This window comes from Chlorocebus sabaeus, chromosome 20 (genome assembly GCF_047675955.1).
Source record: "Chlorocebus sabaeus isolate Y175 chromosome 20, mChlSab1.0.hap1, whole genome shotgun sequence".
NCBI classification, from domain to species: domain Eukaryota; kingdom Metazoa; phylum Chordata; class Mammalia; order Primates; family Cercopithecidae; genus Chlorocebus; species Chlorocebus sabaeus.
In genome coordinates, this window is record NC_132923.1 from 84297730 (window position 1) to 84311987 (window position 14258).

General features: G+C 39.8%; 1 protein-coding gene across 10 annotated transcripts in view; it reads left to right on the plus strand.

Annotated features, from left to right (window-relative positions):
• The window catches only part of TUT4 (terminal uridylyl transferase 4), a 127284-nt gene that overhangs the window by 12719 nt on the left and 100307 nt on the right, over nucleotides 1-14258 (plus strand). For all 10 annotated transcript variants that reach the window (XM_007978742.3, XM_007978743.3, XM_073007300.1 and 7 more), the window contains exon 2: nucleotides 13330-14137. In XM_007978742.3, the coding sequence (XP_007976933.1) occupies nucleotides 13423-14137 (715 nt within the window). In that variant the 5' untranslated portion in view covers nucleotides 13330-13422. The remainder of the gene's footprint in view (nucleotides 1-13329; nucleotides 14138-14258) is intronic.

Consider the following 14258-nt stretch of genomic DNA (forward strand, 5'->3'; position numbering starts at 1 on the left):
CTTGGTCTCCCAGAGTGCTGGGATTTTAGACGTGAGCCACCGCGTCTGGCCAATTTTTTTTTTTTTTTTTTGAGACAGAGTCTCGCTCTGTCGCCCAGGCTGGAGTGTAGTGGCGCAGTCTTGGCTCACTGCAAGCTCTGCCTCCCGGGTTCACGCCATTCTCCTGCCTCAGCCTCCCGAGTAGCCGGGATTACAGGCACCTGCCACCATGCCTGGCTAATTTTTTTGTATTTTTAGTAGAGACAGGGTTTCACCGTGTTAGCCAAGATGGTCTCGATCTCCTGACCTTGTGATCTGCCCGCCTTGGCCTCCCAAAGTGCTGGGATTACAGGTTTGAGCCACTGCGCCTGGCCTTTTTTTTTTTTTTTTAAGACGGAGTCTTGCTCTTGTCACCCAGGCTGTAGTGCAATGGCACAATCTTGGCTCACTGTAACCTCTGCCTCCTGGTTCAAGTGATTTTTCTGCCTCAGCCTCCTGAGTAGTTGGGATTATAGACGTGTGCCACCACTCCCAGCTAATTTTTGTATTTTGGTAGAGACAGGGTTTCACCATACTGGTCAGGCTAGTCTTGAACTCCTGACCTCAGGTGATCCACCCGCCTCGGCCTCCCAAAGTGCTGGGATTATAGGCGTGAGCCACCGCGCCCTACCCTGCCATCTTTTTTTAAAACTGAAAATTTGTAAGAGCTCCAGGACTTTTTGTAGGAACTTGTGGCATTGTTAATGTGGGTAATGTCTTGAATGTTGCTTTTTCCCCCGTACCTGTTTCCTCAAAGCCAGGAAATTATATCTGTAGTTTACTACCTACTGTCTATTCTTCGTTTTCTTGTAAGACAGGTGTCCTGCTGGCTATATTTCTTATCTGACATTGTCATTTCAATCTAGGAATCTCTAGGTCACCCATTTATATTCACTGATACTTTGGTGTAATTCCTGACATCCATGTTGGGCAATCAGAAGCATAACATTGAGTGTATCTAACACTTAATTTCCTTAATTTCTATCTTCTAGTGATACCTCTACTTTCCTTGATAGTTCCTATTCATATGATTCAAAATGATTCTAACCAAAATTTTCTGAATTATCTATATATGTATGTTCCTTTAGTTTTTTTTTTTTAAATCCCTAATTTCACTGTAAAGCCTCTTTTTGGCTTTATCCTTTCCCTTCATCAGCATGATTACTGTTGTGTTCCTTACCCTATTGAAATAGTGATTCTGTAACTTTGCAACCCCGTACAAATTATCTACAAATTGAATAACTAGTGGTGCCTCACACCTGTAATTCCAGGATTACTTTGGGAGGCTGAAGTGGGAGGATTGTCTTGGCGCCCTAAAGTGTTGGGATTACAGGTGTAAGCCACTTTACCTGGACACAGCACTCTCTTTTCTTTAACTTGGTGACAAGTAAGGCAGGAACGAAAGGAAGAGGAGATATGAATTGCACTATCTTTCCCTTTCCTTCTGCATCATCATTTTTAGAATAAGTGGTTAATTCAGGGAAGTAACATTAGTAAGGAAAGATATGATAGGATTCTTTGATCATTCATGTTTCTTTTCTTTTCTTTTCTTTTTTTTTTTTGAGACAGTCTTGCTCTGTTGCCTAGGCTAGAGTGCAGTGGCGTGATTGCAGCTCACTGTAGCCTTCCCTTGCCAGGTGCAGTGATCCTCCCACTTCAGGCTCCTGAGACTGGGACTACAGGTGCCTGGCTAATTTTTTATTTTTTATGGAGATGGAGTCTCCTGTGTTGCCTAGGCTAGTCTCAAACTCCTGGACTCAAGCGGTCCTCCCACCTTGTCATCCAGAAGTGCTGTGATTACAGGCATGAACCACGGCACCCAGCTCCCTTTTTTTTCTCAGTTGCCAAAACAAGAGCATTTATTTGTCTTTCATGTTACATGCCCACTGTGGATAGAATGTGTATTTTGCTGATGTTGGATAGAGGCCTTTATATCTGTTAGGTCAAATTATTTTATTTAATTTTTTTGAGATGGAGTCTCACTCTTTCACCCACGTTGGAGTGCAGTGGTGTGATCTTGGCTTACTGCAACCTACACCTCCCAGGTTCAAGCGATTCTTGTGCCTCAGCATCCCAAGCAGCTGGGACTACGGGTGTATGCCACCACACCCGGATACTTTTTGTATTTTTGGTAGAGACGGGGTTTCACCATGTTGCCCAGGCTTTTCTTGAACTCCTGAGCTCAAGTAATCTGCCCCCTTTGGCCTCCCAAAGTGCTGGGATTATAGGCATGAGCCACCATGCCCAGCCGGTCTAATTTGTTTGTTTGCTTGTTTCTTTATTTATTTATTTTTGAAACAGAGTTTCGCTTTTGTTGCCCAGGCTGAAGTGCAGTGGCCTGATCTCGACTCACAGCAAACTGCCTCTTTGGTTCAAGCAATCTTCCTGCTTCAGCCTCCTGAGTATCTGGGATTACAGGCACGCACCACCACGCCTGGCTAATTTTTGTATTTTAGTAGAGATGGGATTTTGCCTTGTTGGCCCGGCTGGTCTCCTGACCTCAGATAATCTACCTGCCTTGGCCTCCCAAAGTGCTGGGATTACAGGCATGAGCCACCATGCCTGGCCAATCTCTCTTTTTAATTGGAAAGTTTAATTCATTTACATTTAAAGTAATTACTGGTAAGGAAGGATTTACTTCTGCCATTTAGCTCTTTCTTTTCCATATGTTTTTTATGTTTTTTGTTTCTCTAATGCTGCTTTTTATGTATTCAGTTGATTTTTTATAGAATTATAATCCTGTTTTGATTTTGTGTGTGTGTGTGTGTGTTGCTTTCTTAGTGGATGCCTTGAGGATAACGATGTAATTAACATCTTAAATTTAAACAACCTAGTTTGAGTAATGCCAACTTAGTTTAAATAGTACGCAAATACTCTGCTCTTACTCATCTTTCTCTCCTCCTTTATCTTTTTATTGTCACAGATTACATCTTTATGCAGTATGTGCCTATTAACATAGGTTTGTAATGAATTTTTATGCATTTGTCTTTTAAATCATGTAAAGGGAGAAACCCAAGAGTTACCAAAATTACAATAATATTGGCTTTTATATTTACCTATGTAGTTATTTTTACTAGTGTTCTTTATTTCTTGTTACGGATTTGAGTTACTGTCTAGTGTCTTTTCATCTCAGCATTAAGAATTTCTTTTAGCACTTGTAGGGCAGAATGAACTTTCTAACTTTTTGTTTATTTGGAAATATAATTTCTCCTTCATTCTTGAAGGGTGGTTTTACTGGCTAGAGAATTCTTAGTTCACAGCTTTTTTCTTTCAGGACTTCAAATATGTCACTGCATTGCCCTCTCATTTCCATGGTTTCTTACGAGCAATCAGCTGTTAACTTTTGTGTTTGATGAGTTAAACTCTCTTGCTTCTTTCAAAGTTCTCTTTGGTTTTGACATTTGACTCTGTGTCTCAGTGTGAATTTCTTTGAATTTATTCTGCTTAAAGTTTATTGTGCTTTGTGGAGGTATATACTGTGTCTTTCATCAGATTGGGGAAGTTTCTAACCGTTGTTTCTTCAAATATTTTTTCTACACCCTTCTCTTCTTTCTGTGACTTCTATTATGCATATGTTAGTATGCTTGGTAGAGAAAATAATAAACAGTATTGCCCAGGGAACAAAATGCCAGAGAACAAAAAATACAAAGGGAAGAAAAAAGTTTGAGAAAAAATTTTAATGTTCTGAATATTAGTGGTCTTTAGAAATATGAGATTATAACTATGAAACAAGATCAGAGTGCTGTAAAAAGGAATAATTAGTGTGAGAGAGTTCTTAGAAGTAAAAATATGATAGAATGGTTGGAAGATAGAGTTGAGGAAATCACCTAGGAAGGAGAACAGAAATAAAGGTGGAAGAATGGAGAGAAAAGATAAGAAAATTGGAGGATCAATTTAGGAGGCCCAAGTCTAATTAATAGGAGCAATAGAAAGAGAACAGAGAAGATGAAAAGGAGGAATTTATAGTAGATAGAAGAAAAAAAATTTATAGAAGTGAATGATGTGAATTACTGATGAAAAGAGCCAGCTTGACTATGCAACAAGACAAATGAGGAGGAGATATCTACAGCAGGCTTATCGCTTGGAAATTTCAGAATACCAAAGCAAAGAGATTATCCTAGAAGTTTTCATAGAGAAAAGGTCAGTAAAAAAGGTAAAGAGTAAGAATGGCATAATTTTCTCAGTGGCAGTCCCAGAAACTAGAAATCATTGAAAAGGAACCTGTGACATTTTGAATAATAATTTCTAACCTAGAATTTTATTTTATTTTTTTGAGACAGAGTGTTGCACTGTCGCCCAGGCTGGAGTTCAGTGACACCATCACGGCTCACTGCAGCCTTGACCTCTCGGGCTCAAGTGATAAGTGATTCTTCTACCTCAGCCTCCTGAGTAGCTGGGATCATAGGCATGCACCACCATGTTTGGCTGATGGTTTTTTTTTTTTTTTTTTTTTTTTTTTTTTGTAGAGACAGGATTTTGCCATGTTGCCTGAGCTGGTTTTGAACTTCTGAACTCAAATGATCCTCCCATCTCAATCTACCAAAGTGCTGGGATTGCAGGCATGCAATCCCACCGTGCCTGGCCCTAACCCAGAATTTTATACCTAACTAAATGAGGTGTGAAGATACAATAAAGACATTTCAAATATGCAGTTTTATAAAATTTACGTCTGGTTGGAGTTTACAGGGGTCCAATAAATAGCACCCCTTTTGCTTTCCTGAATTTTAAACAAATTGGGTGAAACGAAGCATATGGAGACTAGAATATAATTTTATTTTTACTTAGTTTTTATAATTTTATTTTTGATATAGTTCAGTTTGGAGAAGGCAGCTTATACATTCAACTGGTTTGCTAATACTGAATGCCAGAATTAGGCAGACTTAGCCCTCAGGAACTGGCAGAGCTGAACAACTGCAGGCCCTATGTGAGGCTTACACCTGTAAATGTTAGGGTATGATGGAACAGAATGGGAAGGAGAGGGGACGAGGCTAAGTTTTGTCTGGATTATTTTCCCAAACTCACTGATGAAATAAGTTACCTCTTCTCCTTAGGTAACGAATGAACGAGGGGAGTGGAAAGAGGTCAGGAATGTTATGATAACTGGTATCCCTCTACATAGAATGAAATATTGGAAGTGGGGCATAATTATTTTCTTCAATGTGTTTAATGTTTTCTTCCTTTTTTTGAGACTGAGTGTCACACTGTTGCACAAGCTGGAGTGCAGTGGCGCAATCTCAGCTCACTGCAATCTCCGCCTCCCGGGTTCAAGTGATTTTTGTGCCTCAGTCTCCCCAGTAGCTGGGATTACAGGTGTGTAATCCCAGGTGTGTGCTACCATACCTGGGTAAATTTTTTTTTGTATTTTAATAGAGATGAGATTTCACCATGCCAGGCTAGTCTTGAACTCCTGGCCTCAAGTGATCTACCTGCCTTAGCCTCCCAAAGTGCTTGGATTACAGCCGTGAGCCACTGTGCCTGGCCTCATGTTTCCTTTCTTAGAAAGCTGCTGGGGGATATGATCCACCAAAAACAAGGGAATGCATCATGGAAGAGGTAAAAAGAAGAGTCAACATGAGAGAGTGTAAGGGAATTGGTAGGATGATAGTGAAAGGAGGTCTCAGTATAACGACAACTGTAGTGAAAGTATTGTAATGACCAGAAAGCTCCCAAGAAGGGATATCCAAGGAGAGAACAGCAACAACAAAACCAAATTACTTGATGTGTTTGATCTTACTGAGAGGATATTTATAGTTCTGTCAATGAATTATTGATAGGTATGTACAAGAAGCTTAAGAAAAATGAAGTGATTAATTTCAGGTAAAACTGAAAAGTATACCAAAAGGGAAATGTGATTAAGTGTATATCTTTCTTAAGTCAAAAGCTAGATCCAGTAATAGAGTGGCTTAAAAAACAAAGAGTTTTATTCCTTTCTTATGTAATAGTTGCTGGGTAAGTGGTCAGGAGATCTAGATGAGTAGTTTGTTGCATGTGGTCGGGGGCCCAAGTTACATTGATCCTGCTGTCTTACCAAAAGTATGGCCAAGGACTAGCTCAGTGGACGTGACCTGGGCTTGTTGGAAATGCAGAGTATCAGAACCCACTCCCAATCTACTGAATCAGAATTGCATTTAGTTGTTTATTCCTATACACAAAAGTTTGAGACTCACAGGTCTGGATTAGAACATGATGGTTGGTTGAATGATTGAAGCTGGGCAGTTGAGAATTTTATTCAGTGAAAAAAGAAAGAGAGCATGAGGAAGTGAGAATTTTATCATAAGGGCACACCAAACTGCAGAGAAGTTTGTGAAATGTAGACTAGTCATGTCCTCAGGAAAAAGGAGAAAGTGAATTTTTATGGGCATCTGGGAAACTGTGCTACAGTATAGTTGGCTTAACTGTGAAGACTATTGGCATATCTTACTAAAATCATCCTAGGAGGATGGTGGTAGGGTGGGGAGATACGTTGCACAATTATCTATGTTTTTAGGGGGAATATTTGAGATAGCCAAATCCATATTTTTCATGTAGGATTAGCAGATAATAGCTAAGGCCGGGTGTGGTAGCTCATGCCTGTAATCCCAGCACTTGAGCAGGCCAAGGCAGGAGGATCACTTTAGCCCAGGAGTTTGAGACAGCCTGGGCAACATGGTGAGACCCTGTCTCCATAAATTTTTTTTTAAAATTGCCAGGTGTGGTCATGTGTGCCTGTGAGGCTGAGGTGGGAGGCTCGCTTGAGCCCAAGAGGTCAAGGCTGCAGTGAACCATGATTGCACACCACTGCACTCCAACCTGGGTAGGATGAGATACTGCATCAAAAAAAAAAAAAGGCTGGGCGCGGTGGCTCAAGCCTGTAATCCCAGCACTTTGGGAGGCCGAGACGGGCGGATCACGAGATCAGGAGATCGAGACCATCCTGACTAACATGGTGAAACCCCGTCTCTACTAAAAATAAAAAAGTAGCCGGGCGTGGTGGTGGGCGCCTGTAGTCTCAGCTACTCGAGAGGCTGAGGCAGGAGAATGGCATAAACCCAGGAGGCGGAGCTTGCAGTGAGCCGAGATCTGGCCACTGCACTCCAGCCTGGGTGACAGAGCGAGACTCCGTCTCAAAAAAAAAAAAAAAGAGCTAAAACAAAACAAGAAGTATTATCTTAAGTATGTTATTTAGAAATACGGAGATAAAATCGTTGAAAGTAGGTAGTTGCTTCTGAGGAGAGACATTGGGAGTTGGCAAGAGAGTACTGTTTTTCAACCATGTAAATGTATTTGTTTTATTAAAAACAGAGGCCAGGCGTGGTAATCCCAGCACTTTGGGAGGCCGAGGCGGGCAGAACATGAGGTCAGGACCGTCCTGGTCAACATGGTAAAACCCCGTATCTACTAAAAATACAAAAATTAGGTGGGCGTGGTGGCACACACCTGTAATCCCAGCTACTCGGGAGGCTGAGGCAGGAGATTCACTTGAACCCGGGAAGCGGAGTTTGCAGTGAGCCGAGATTGTGCCACTGCACTCCAGCCTGGCAACAGAGTGAGACTCTGTCTCAAAAAACAATATAAATAAAAATAAAAAAAGATGGGAAAAGACTGTCTCTACTGTTAAAACAGGAAGTAAAAGCATAAATAGGTTTAAGTGTTTAAATGTTGTGAGAAAAGTAAAAAGTTCATTAAGAAGAGGCATACTTATCTGAGCCCACCCTGGTTAGGAGGGTGGAGGAGTAGGTTATGGAAAGCTTTCTGAAAGATATCTCCTAGTTATGTTGTAGACAACATAAAGTATGATGCAATTAAACATCTTTTGGATTTCATATATTTTTTAAATGTGAACAATAAAAAGTAATGCAGATTACTTAAAAAAAAAATCCATCTAATGCATTTATTGGGTGCCTACTTTGTATTAGGCACTGGGGTAGGCCCAGAAGATGTAATGATAAGCAAAATCAGAAATGATTTCTTACCTCATGGACTTTAGAATCTCATGGGGAAACTGATATGAATCAGATTGTTCACTGTAAGACTGTACAGAAGTCCCTTCATTTCTGCTTTCAGGATCAGTTCTTACAGCAGTGGTTCATTAAGTGTGGTCCCACAGTCCAGCCCCATCAGCTGGAAGGATCGCTTTAGCCCAGGAATTCGAAGCTGTAGTGAGTTAGAATGGCATCACTGCACCCCAGCCTGGGTGACACAGGGAGACCCTGGCTCTGGAAAAAAAAAAAAAAAAAAAAAAAGTGCATTTTCTTGATAATAAGATATAGTTGGTTACTTAAGGTTAGAATTTCATTTAATACCCATTTACCATATTCTAAAAATGTAACCAAGAAGTAGAAGTTAGTTCTGATACTATTTTTTTCCATGATTTGAGGTTATTTGAATTGTATTATTTTTATTTGTTTCAACCAAATAAAGTGTGCAGGGGAAGCAGTGAGCCTTCATTTGTTTTCTTTTTTTGAGACAAGGTCTGGCTCTGTAACCCAGCCTGGAATGCAGTGGTGCTATCTCAGCTCACTGCAACCTCTGCCTCCCGGGCTCAAGCCATCCTCCTACCTCAGCCTCCCAAGTAGCTGAAACTACAGGCGCATACCACCACACCTGGCTAATTTATGTATTTTTTGTAGAGACAGGGTTTTACCATGTTGCCCAGGCTGGCCTCGAACTTGCAAGCTCAAGCAATCGGCCTGCCTCAGCCTCCCATACAGCTGGGATTACAGGTGTGAGTCACCGTGCGCAGCTGAGCCTTATCTTCAAAACACTCTCTCCTCAGAGAGAACTTCTTTTCTAGGAATTACAGCTTTTTGGGGAAAATTTCCTACTCTGATAGCTCCAAAGAAAAAGTTGAAAATAGCAATTTTGTGATAAAATTTTTGAGACAATAAGACATTGGCTACTCTTACAAGAAAAGATGTGGGGACGATTGTCGTTAATTATAACTTAATTGTACTTTTACAAATAAAGTGTGTAACTGGATTGTTTATAACTCAAAGGATAAATGCTTAAGGGGATGGATACCCCATTCTCTATGATGTGCTTGTTTTACATTGCATGCCTGTACTGAAACATCTCCTGTACCCCATAAATATATATACCTACTATATACCCTTAAAAAATAAAGAGTAAAGATGAGGAAGATGCGAAAATAGTCTGTTTCATAACACATATTCCTATTAGCAATTTTTTTTTTTTTTTTTTTTTTGAGATGGAATCTTACTCTGTCACCCAGGCTGGAGTGCAATGGCATGGTCTCAGCTCACTGCAACCTCCTATTAGTAATTTAAATGTATTTTTAGTTATATGAAAAATTACTCAAAGTGGCTGATGCAGTGGCTCATGCCTGTAGTCCTAGCAGTTTGGGAAGCCAAGGCAGGAGGATCGCTTGAGCTCAGTAGGTCGAAACCAGCCTGGGTGACACAGCGAAACCCTGCCTCTACAAAAAATACAAAAATTGGCTTCGCATGGTGGCACACACCTGTAGTCCCAGCTACGTGGGTAGCTGATATGGGGGGATTACTTGAGCCTGGGGAGGTCAAGGCTGAAGGGGGGAAAAAAAAAGATTACTCAAAATGAAAATCTGTCAATTTTTGAACTCTCCACGTACATTGTTCTATATTAGGTACATTAATTTTTTTCTTTTTTTAATCTTTGTAGCTTTTGTTTATGTATACAAACTTGATTTATGGCTTATTTTTTGAGTGGATGAATAAATTGTCTAAAATGTTTTACAAGCAAAATTGTGGATCAGCATTGTTATTTCAAATCTTTATAGCTTTTGTCAGATGACATTTACAAAATTATTAAAGAATCGTTATAGCAGACTAGTTTTAAAAATTTAAAGATATTTTCGTTACTAGACAAGGTAAAACTAATCTTTTAGAAATATAACTCATTTTAATTTTTTAAATAGAGCTCATTTTTAGTTTTTAAAATGAGGACCCTGCAGCAGTTCTCACAAGAATTTAGAAATAGTCATATGTTTTGACAACTTTTTTGACAGTTACGTAAAACACTTTAGCAAGAATAATAAAAGCAGAATGTATTAATTAAATTCATATGTATAAAAATTAGGAGCAAAAGCATTCTTTTACAGTTATAAGTTTCTATAGCTTTTACCGGAAAATGTTAGTCAAAATATTAATGGTGAAAATGTAGTGTGGCCTAAAAATTTTTTTTATTAAAAAATTTTTAAAAATACTTTGCTAGACTCCAACTGACACCATATCTAGTATGGTTTTGATTTTAATTTTTATTATTATGATTTAGAAAGAAGAACTTAATACATTTTTGAAGTAAAAGACAATATTACTCTGGACAAGCAAGGCAGAGAATGTAGAGGACTGCACTATAAAGAATTATTGGCCAAGTATGGTGGTTCATCCCTGTAATCCCAGTGCTTTGGGAGACTAAGGTGGGAGGGTCACTTGAGGCCAGGAGTTTTAGACAAGCCTGGGCAACATAGTGAGGCTTTGTCTCTACAACAACAAAAAAAATCAGCCAGGTGTGGTGGTGTGCGCCTGTGTTCTTAGCTGCTTGGGAGGCTGAGGCAGAAGGATCATTTGAGCTCAGGAGCTCCAGGCTATAGTGAGCGATTATTAAAGAGTGAACTCTATTTTAGGTAAGATTATTGTGATTATATGATGTAAAGTTATATGATAGAGAGGTTTACCTAAATTTGTAGTTTAGTAAATCAACCAGGTAAAATCAAAGATGGTAGATTTTAATTCTATGCAGTTTGCTTTTGCTGGCAGAAGGACTCTAATTTTTATTCATATTATTAATCTTTGTTTAGAAACGGATCTGAATTTAAGGTGTATAGGGCAAAGTGAATAGTAAAAAACATCCTGATATTTTAATAAAATCACTTTTTTTTTTTTTTTGAGACAGGGTCTTACTCTGTTGCCCAGACTGGAATGCAGGGATGCAATCTTAGCTCACCGCAACCTCTGCCTTCTGGTCTCAAGTGATCCTCCCACCTCAGCCTCCTAAATAGCTGGGACTACAGGCGCACGCCACAGTGGCCGGCTAATTTGTTTTCTTTGTAAAGACGGGGTTTCGCCATGTTGTCCAGGCTGGTCTTGCACTCCTGTACTCAAACAATCCGCCCACCTTGGCCTCCCAAAATGCTAGGATTACAGGTGTGAGCCATGCACCCGGCCTTGACATTATTATTATTATTATTATTATTATTATTATTATTATTATTTTGAGATGGGGTCTTGCTCTGTCACCCAGGCTGGAGTGCTGTGGTGCAATCTCAGCTCAGTGCAACTTCTACTTCCTGGGTTTAAGCAGTTTTCCTGCCTCAGTGTCTTAAGTAGCTGGGATTTTACAGGTGCCTGCCACCATACCCGGCTAATTTTTGTATTTTTAATAGACACGGGGTTTCACCATGTTGGTCAGGCTGGTCTTGAACTCCTCACCTTGTGATCTGCCCACCTCGGCCTCCCAAAGTGCTGGGATTACAGGTGTGAGCCACCATGCCTGGCTGACATTATTTTTTAGACCACTTTTAGAACATTTTTTAGAACACCTAAAAGTGAGCAGAAAGTACAAAGTTGCCATATATACCCTGCATCCACACATGCATAGCCTTCCCCACTTTCAACATCTGGCACCAGAGTAACAGATTTATTACAGTGGATGAACCTACATTGGCCCACATTGATACCTTATCATCCCCCAGTGTCCATAGTTTACATTAGGGTTCATTGTTGGTAATATGCATTTCGTATCATTATACAACTGTATAATGACAGGTATTCACTATTATAGTGTCATAGAGATTATTACTATTATTATTATTTTTTAAACTCTAAGTTCCTTTTTTTGTTGTTGTTTTTGAGACAGAGTCTCACTCTAACTGAGGCTGTAGTGCGATGGTACAATCTTGGCTCACTGCAACCTCCGCCTCCTGGGTCCTGGTTCAAGAAATTCTCCTGCCTCAGCCTCTCGAGTAGCTGGGATTACAGGCATGTGCCACTATGCCCAGCTAATTTTTGTATTTTTAGTAGAGACAGGGTTTCTCCATGTTGATCAGCCTGGTCTTGAACTCCTGACCTCGTGATCCGCCCACCTTGGCCTCCCAAAGTGCTGGGATTACAGGCGTGAGCCATTGCACCCTGCCCCTGTTGGTTTTTTTTTTTTTTTTTTTTTTTTTTTTTGAGACGGAGTCTTGCTCTGTATCCCGGGCTGGACTGCAGTGGCCGGATCTCAGCTCACTGCAAGCTCCGCCTCCCGGGTTTACGCCATTCTCCTGCCTCAGCCTCCGGAGTAGCTGGGACTACAGGCGCCCGCCACCTCGCCCGGCTAGTTTTTTGTATTTTTAGTAGAGACAGGGTTTCACCGTGTTAGCCAGGATGGTCTTTATCTCCTGACCTCGTGATCCGCCCGTCTGGGCCTCCCAAAGTGCTGGGATTACAGGCTTGAGCCACCGCGCCCGGCCCCTGTTGGTTTTTAAAGTATACTTCAGCGAATTCATTTGAACCCGTTTTTACTTCAAGGTGGAGAAAGTGTACTATTTTCCCATATTTAGAGAGTCCAGTTTGAGGTAAGTTTGAGGTAGGTTAGAGGTACAAATAGATGCTAGTTAGTGGAAAAGTCTTGTGGGCAAGATTTTACCATTTAGGATTCCATAAACTGATTCCTTTATAGCACATAAAGATTAAAATTGTCCATCTTTGAGATGGAGTTTCGTTCCTTCTTGTTGCCCAGGCTGGCGTGCAATGGTGTGAACTCGGCTCACTGCAACCTCCACCTCCCAGGTTCAAGTGATTCTCCTGTCTCAGCCCCTGAGTAGCTGGGATTACAGGTGCATGCCACTATGCCTGGCTAATTTTTGTATTTTTAATAGAGACAGGATTTTATCATGTTGGTCAGGCTGGTCTCGAACTCCTGACCTCGGGTGATCCACCTGCTTTGACCTCCCGAAGTGCTGAGACTGCACTGCACCCAGCCAAGATTGGAATTCTTGTGTTTTCTTTATTCTTGTTTCCTTTCATGTTAATTGTGATATATTCAATTGCAAGTTTTAGTTTTCTATTGGATTTCTTAAAGGAATATGAAACGAACTTTACTTGTAAAATTCTTTATTTTGGTGCTGTATTACCATAATTACATTAGAATTCCCTTGATGAGCATTTGGTTATTTATCTAGTGCGCTGTAACTCCTTCTCATACAGTTTTCTGAGTTTTGTCTTTTTTTTTAAACTATGTCTTCAGTTTTTATAACAAGTTTAAAAAATTGTTTTTTAATGTCTAACCACAAAAAAATGGTTTTTGCATTTTAAATAACAGATATTTCCTTTTTTTTTTTTTTAAACCCAATAGTTTGCTTGCCTAAACTGGAGTTGAAGTAATTTAAACTACTGGAGATCTGCCATTTTATAATATCACAATTGGAAAGAAGCAGATTTTCAAATAATGGAAGATTCTAAGACCTTAAAAAGTGAAAATCATGAACCAAAGAAGAATGTTATTTGTGAAGAAAGCAAAGCAGTTCAAGTTATAAGTAATCAAACATTGAAAGCTAGAAATGATAAATCCATAAAAGAAATTGGGAACAGCTCTCCAAACAGGAATAGTAGTAAAAAAAATAAGCAAAATGATATTTGTATAGAAAAAACAGAAGTTAAATCATGTAAAGTAAATGCTACCAACCTTCCAGGTCCTAAAGATTTGGGGTTAGTCCTTCGAGATCAAAGTCATTGCAAAGCAAAAAAATTTCCTAATTCACCGGTGAAAGCTGAAAAGGCACCCATTTCACAGGCAAAATTAGAAAAGGCAACCAGTTTACAGGCAAAAGCAGAAAAATCACCAAAGTCACCTAATTCAGTGAAAGCAGAAAAAGCATCCAGTTCTCAGATGAAGTCAGAAAAGGTACCGAGTTCACCAGCAGAAGCAGAAAAGGGACCCAGTTTACTGTTGAAAGACATGAGACAGAAGACAGAATTACAACAGATTGGAAAAAAAATTCCAAGCTCCTTTACTTCTGTGGACAAAGTGAATGTCGACAAAGAGGGAGAAAAATATGCTCTGCAAAACTCACCACGATCTCAGAAGCAACAAACATGTACAGATAATACTGGTGATTCTGATGATAGTGCTTCAGGAATTGAAGACGTATCGGACGATTTAAGTAAGTCATTTTTTGGAGGGATTTTTGTATATTAATGTTCCTCAGATTATCGCTGGTTTAACCATTTTAATTACAAAAAGTCATGTTTATACATAATTATTTAGCACTTTGGTTCCCGTAT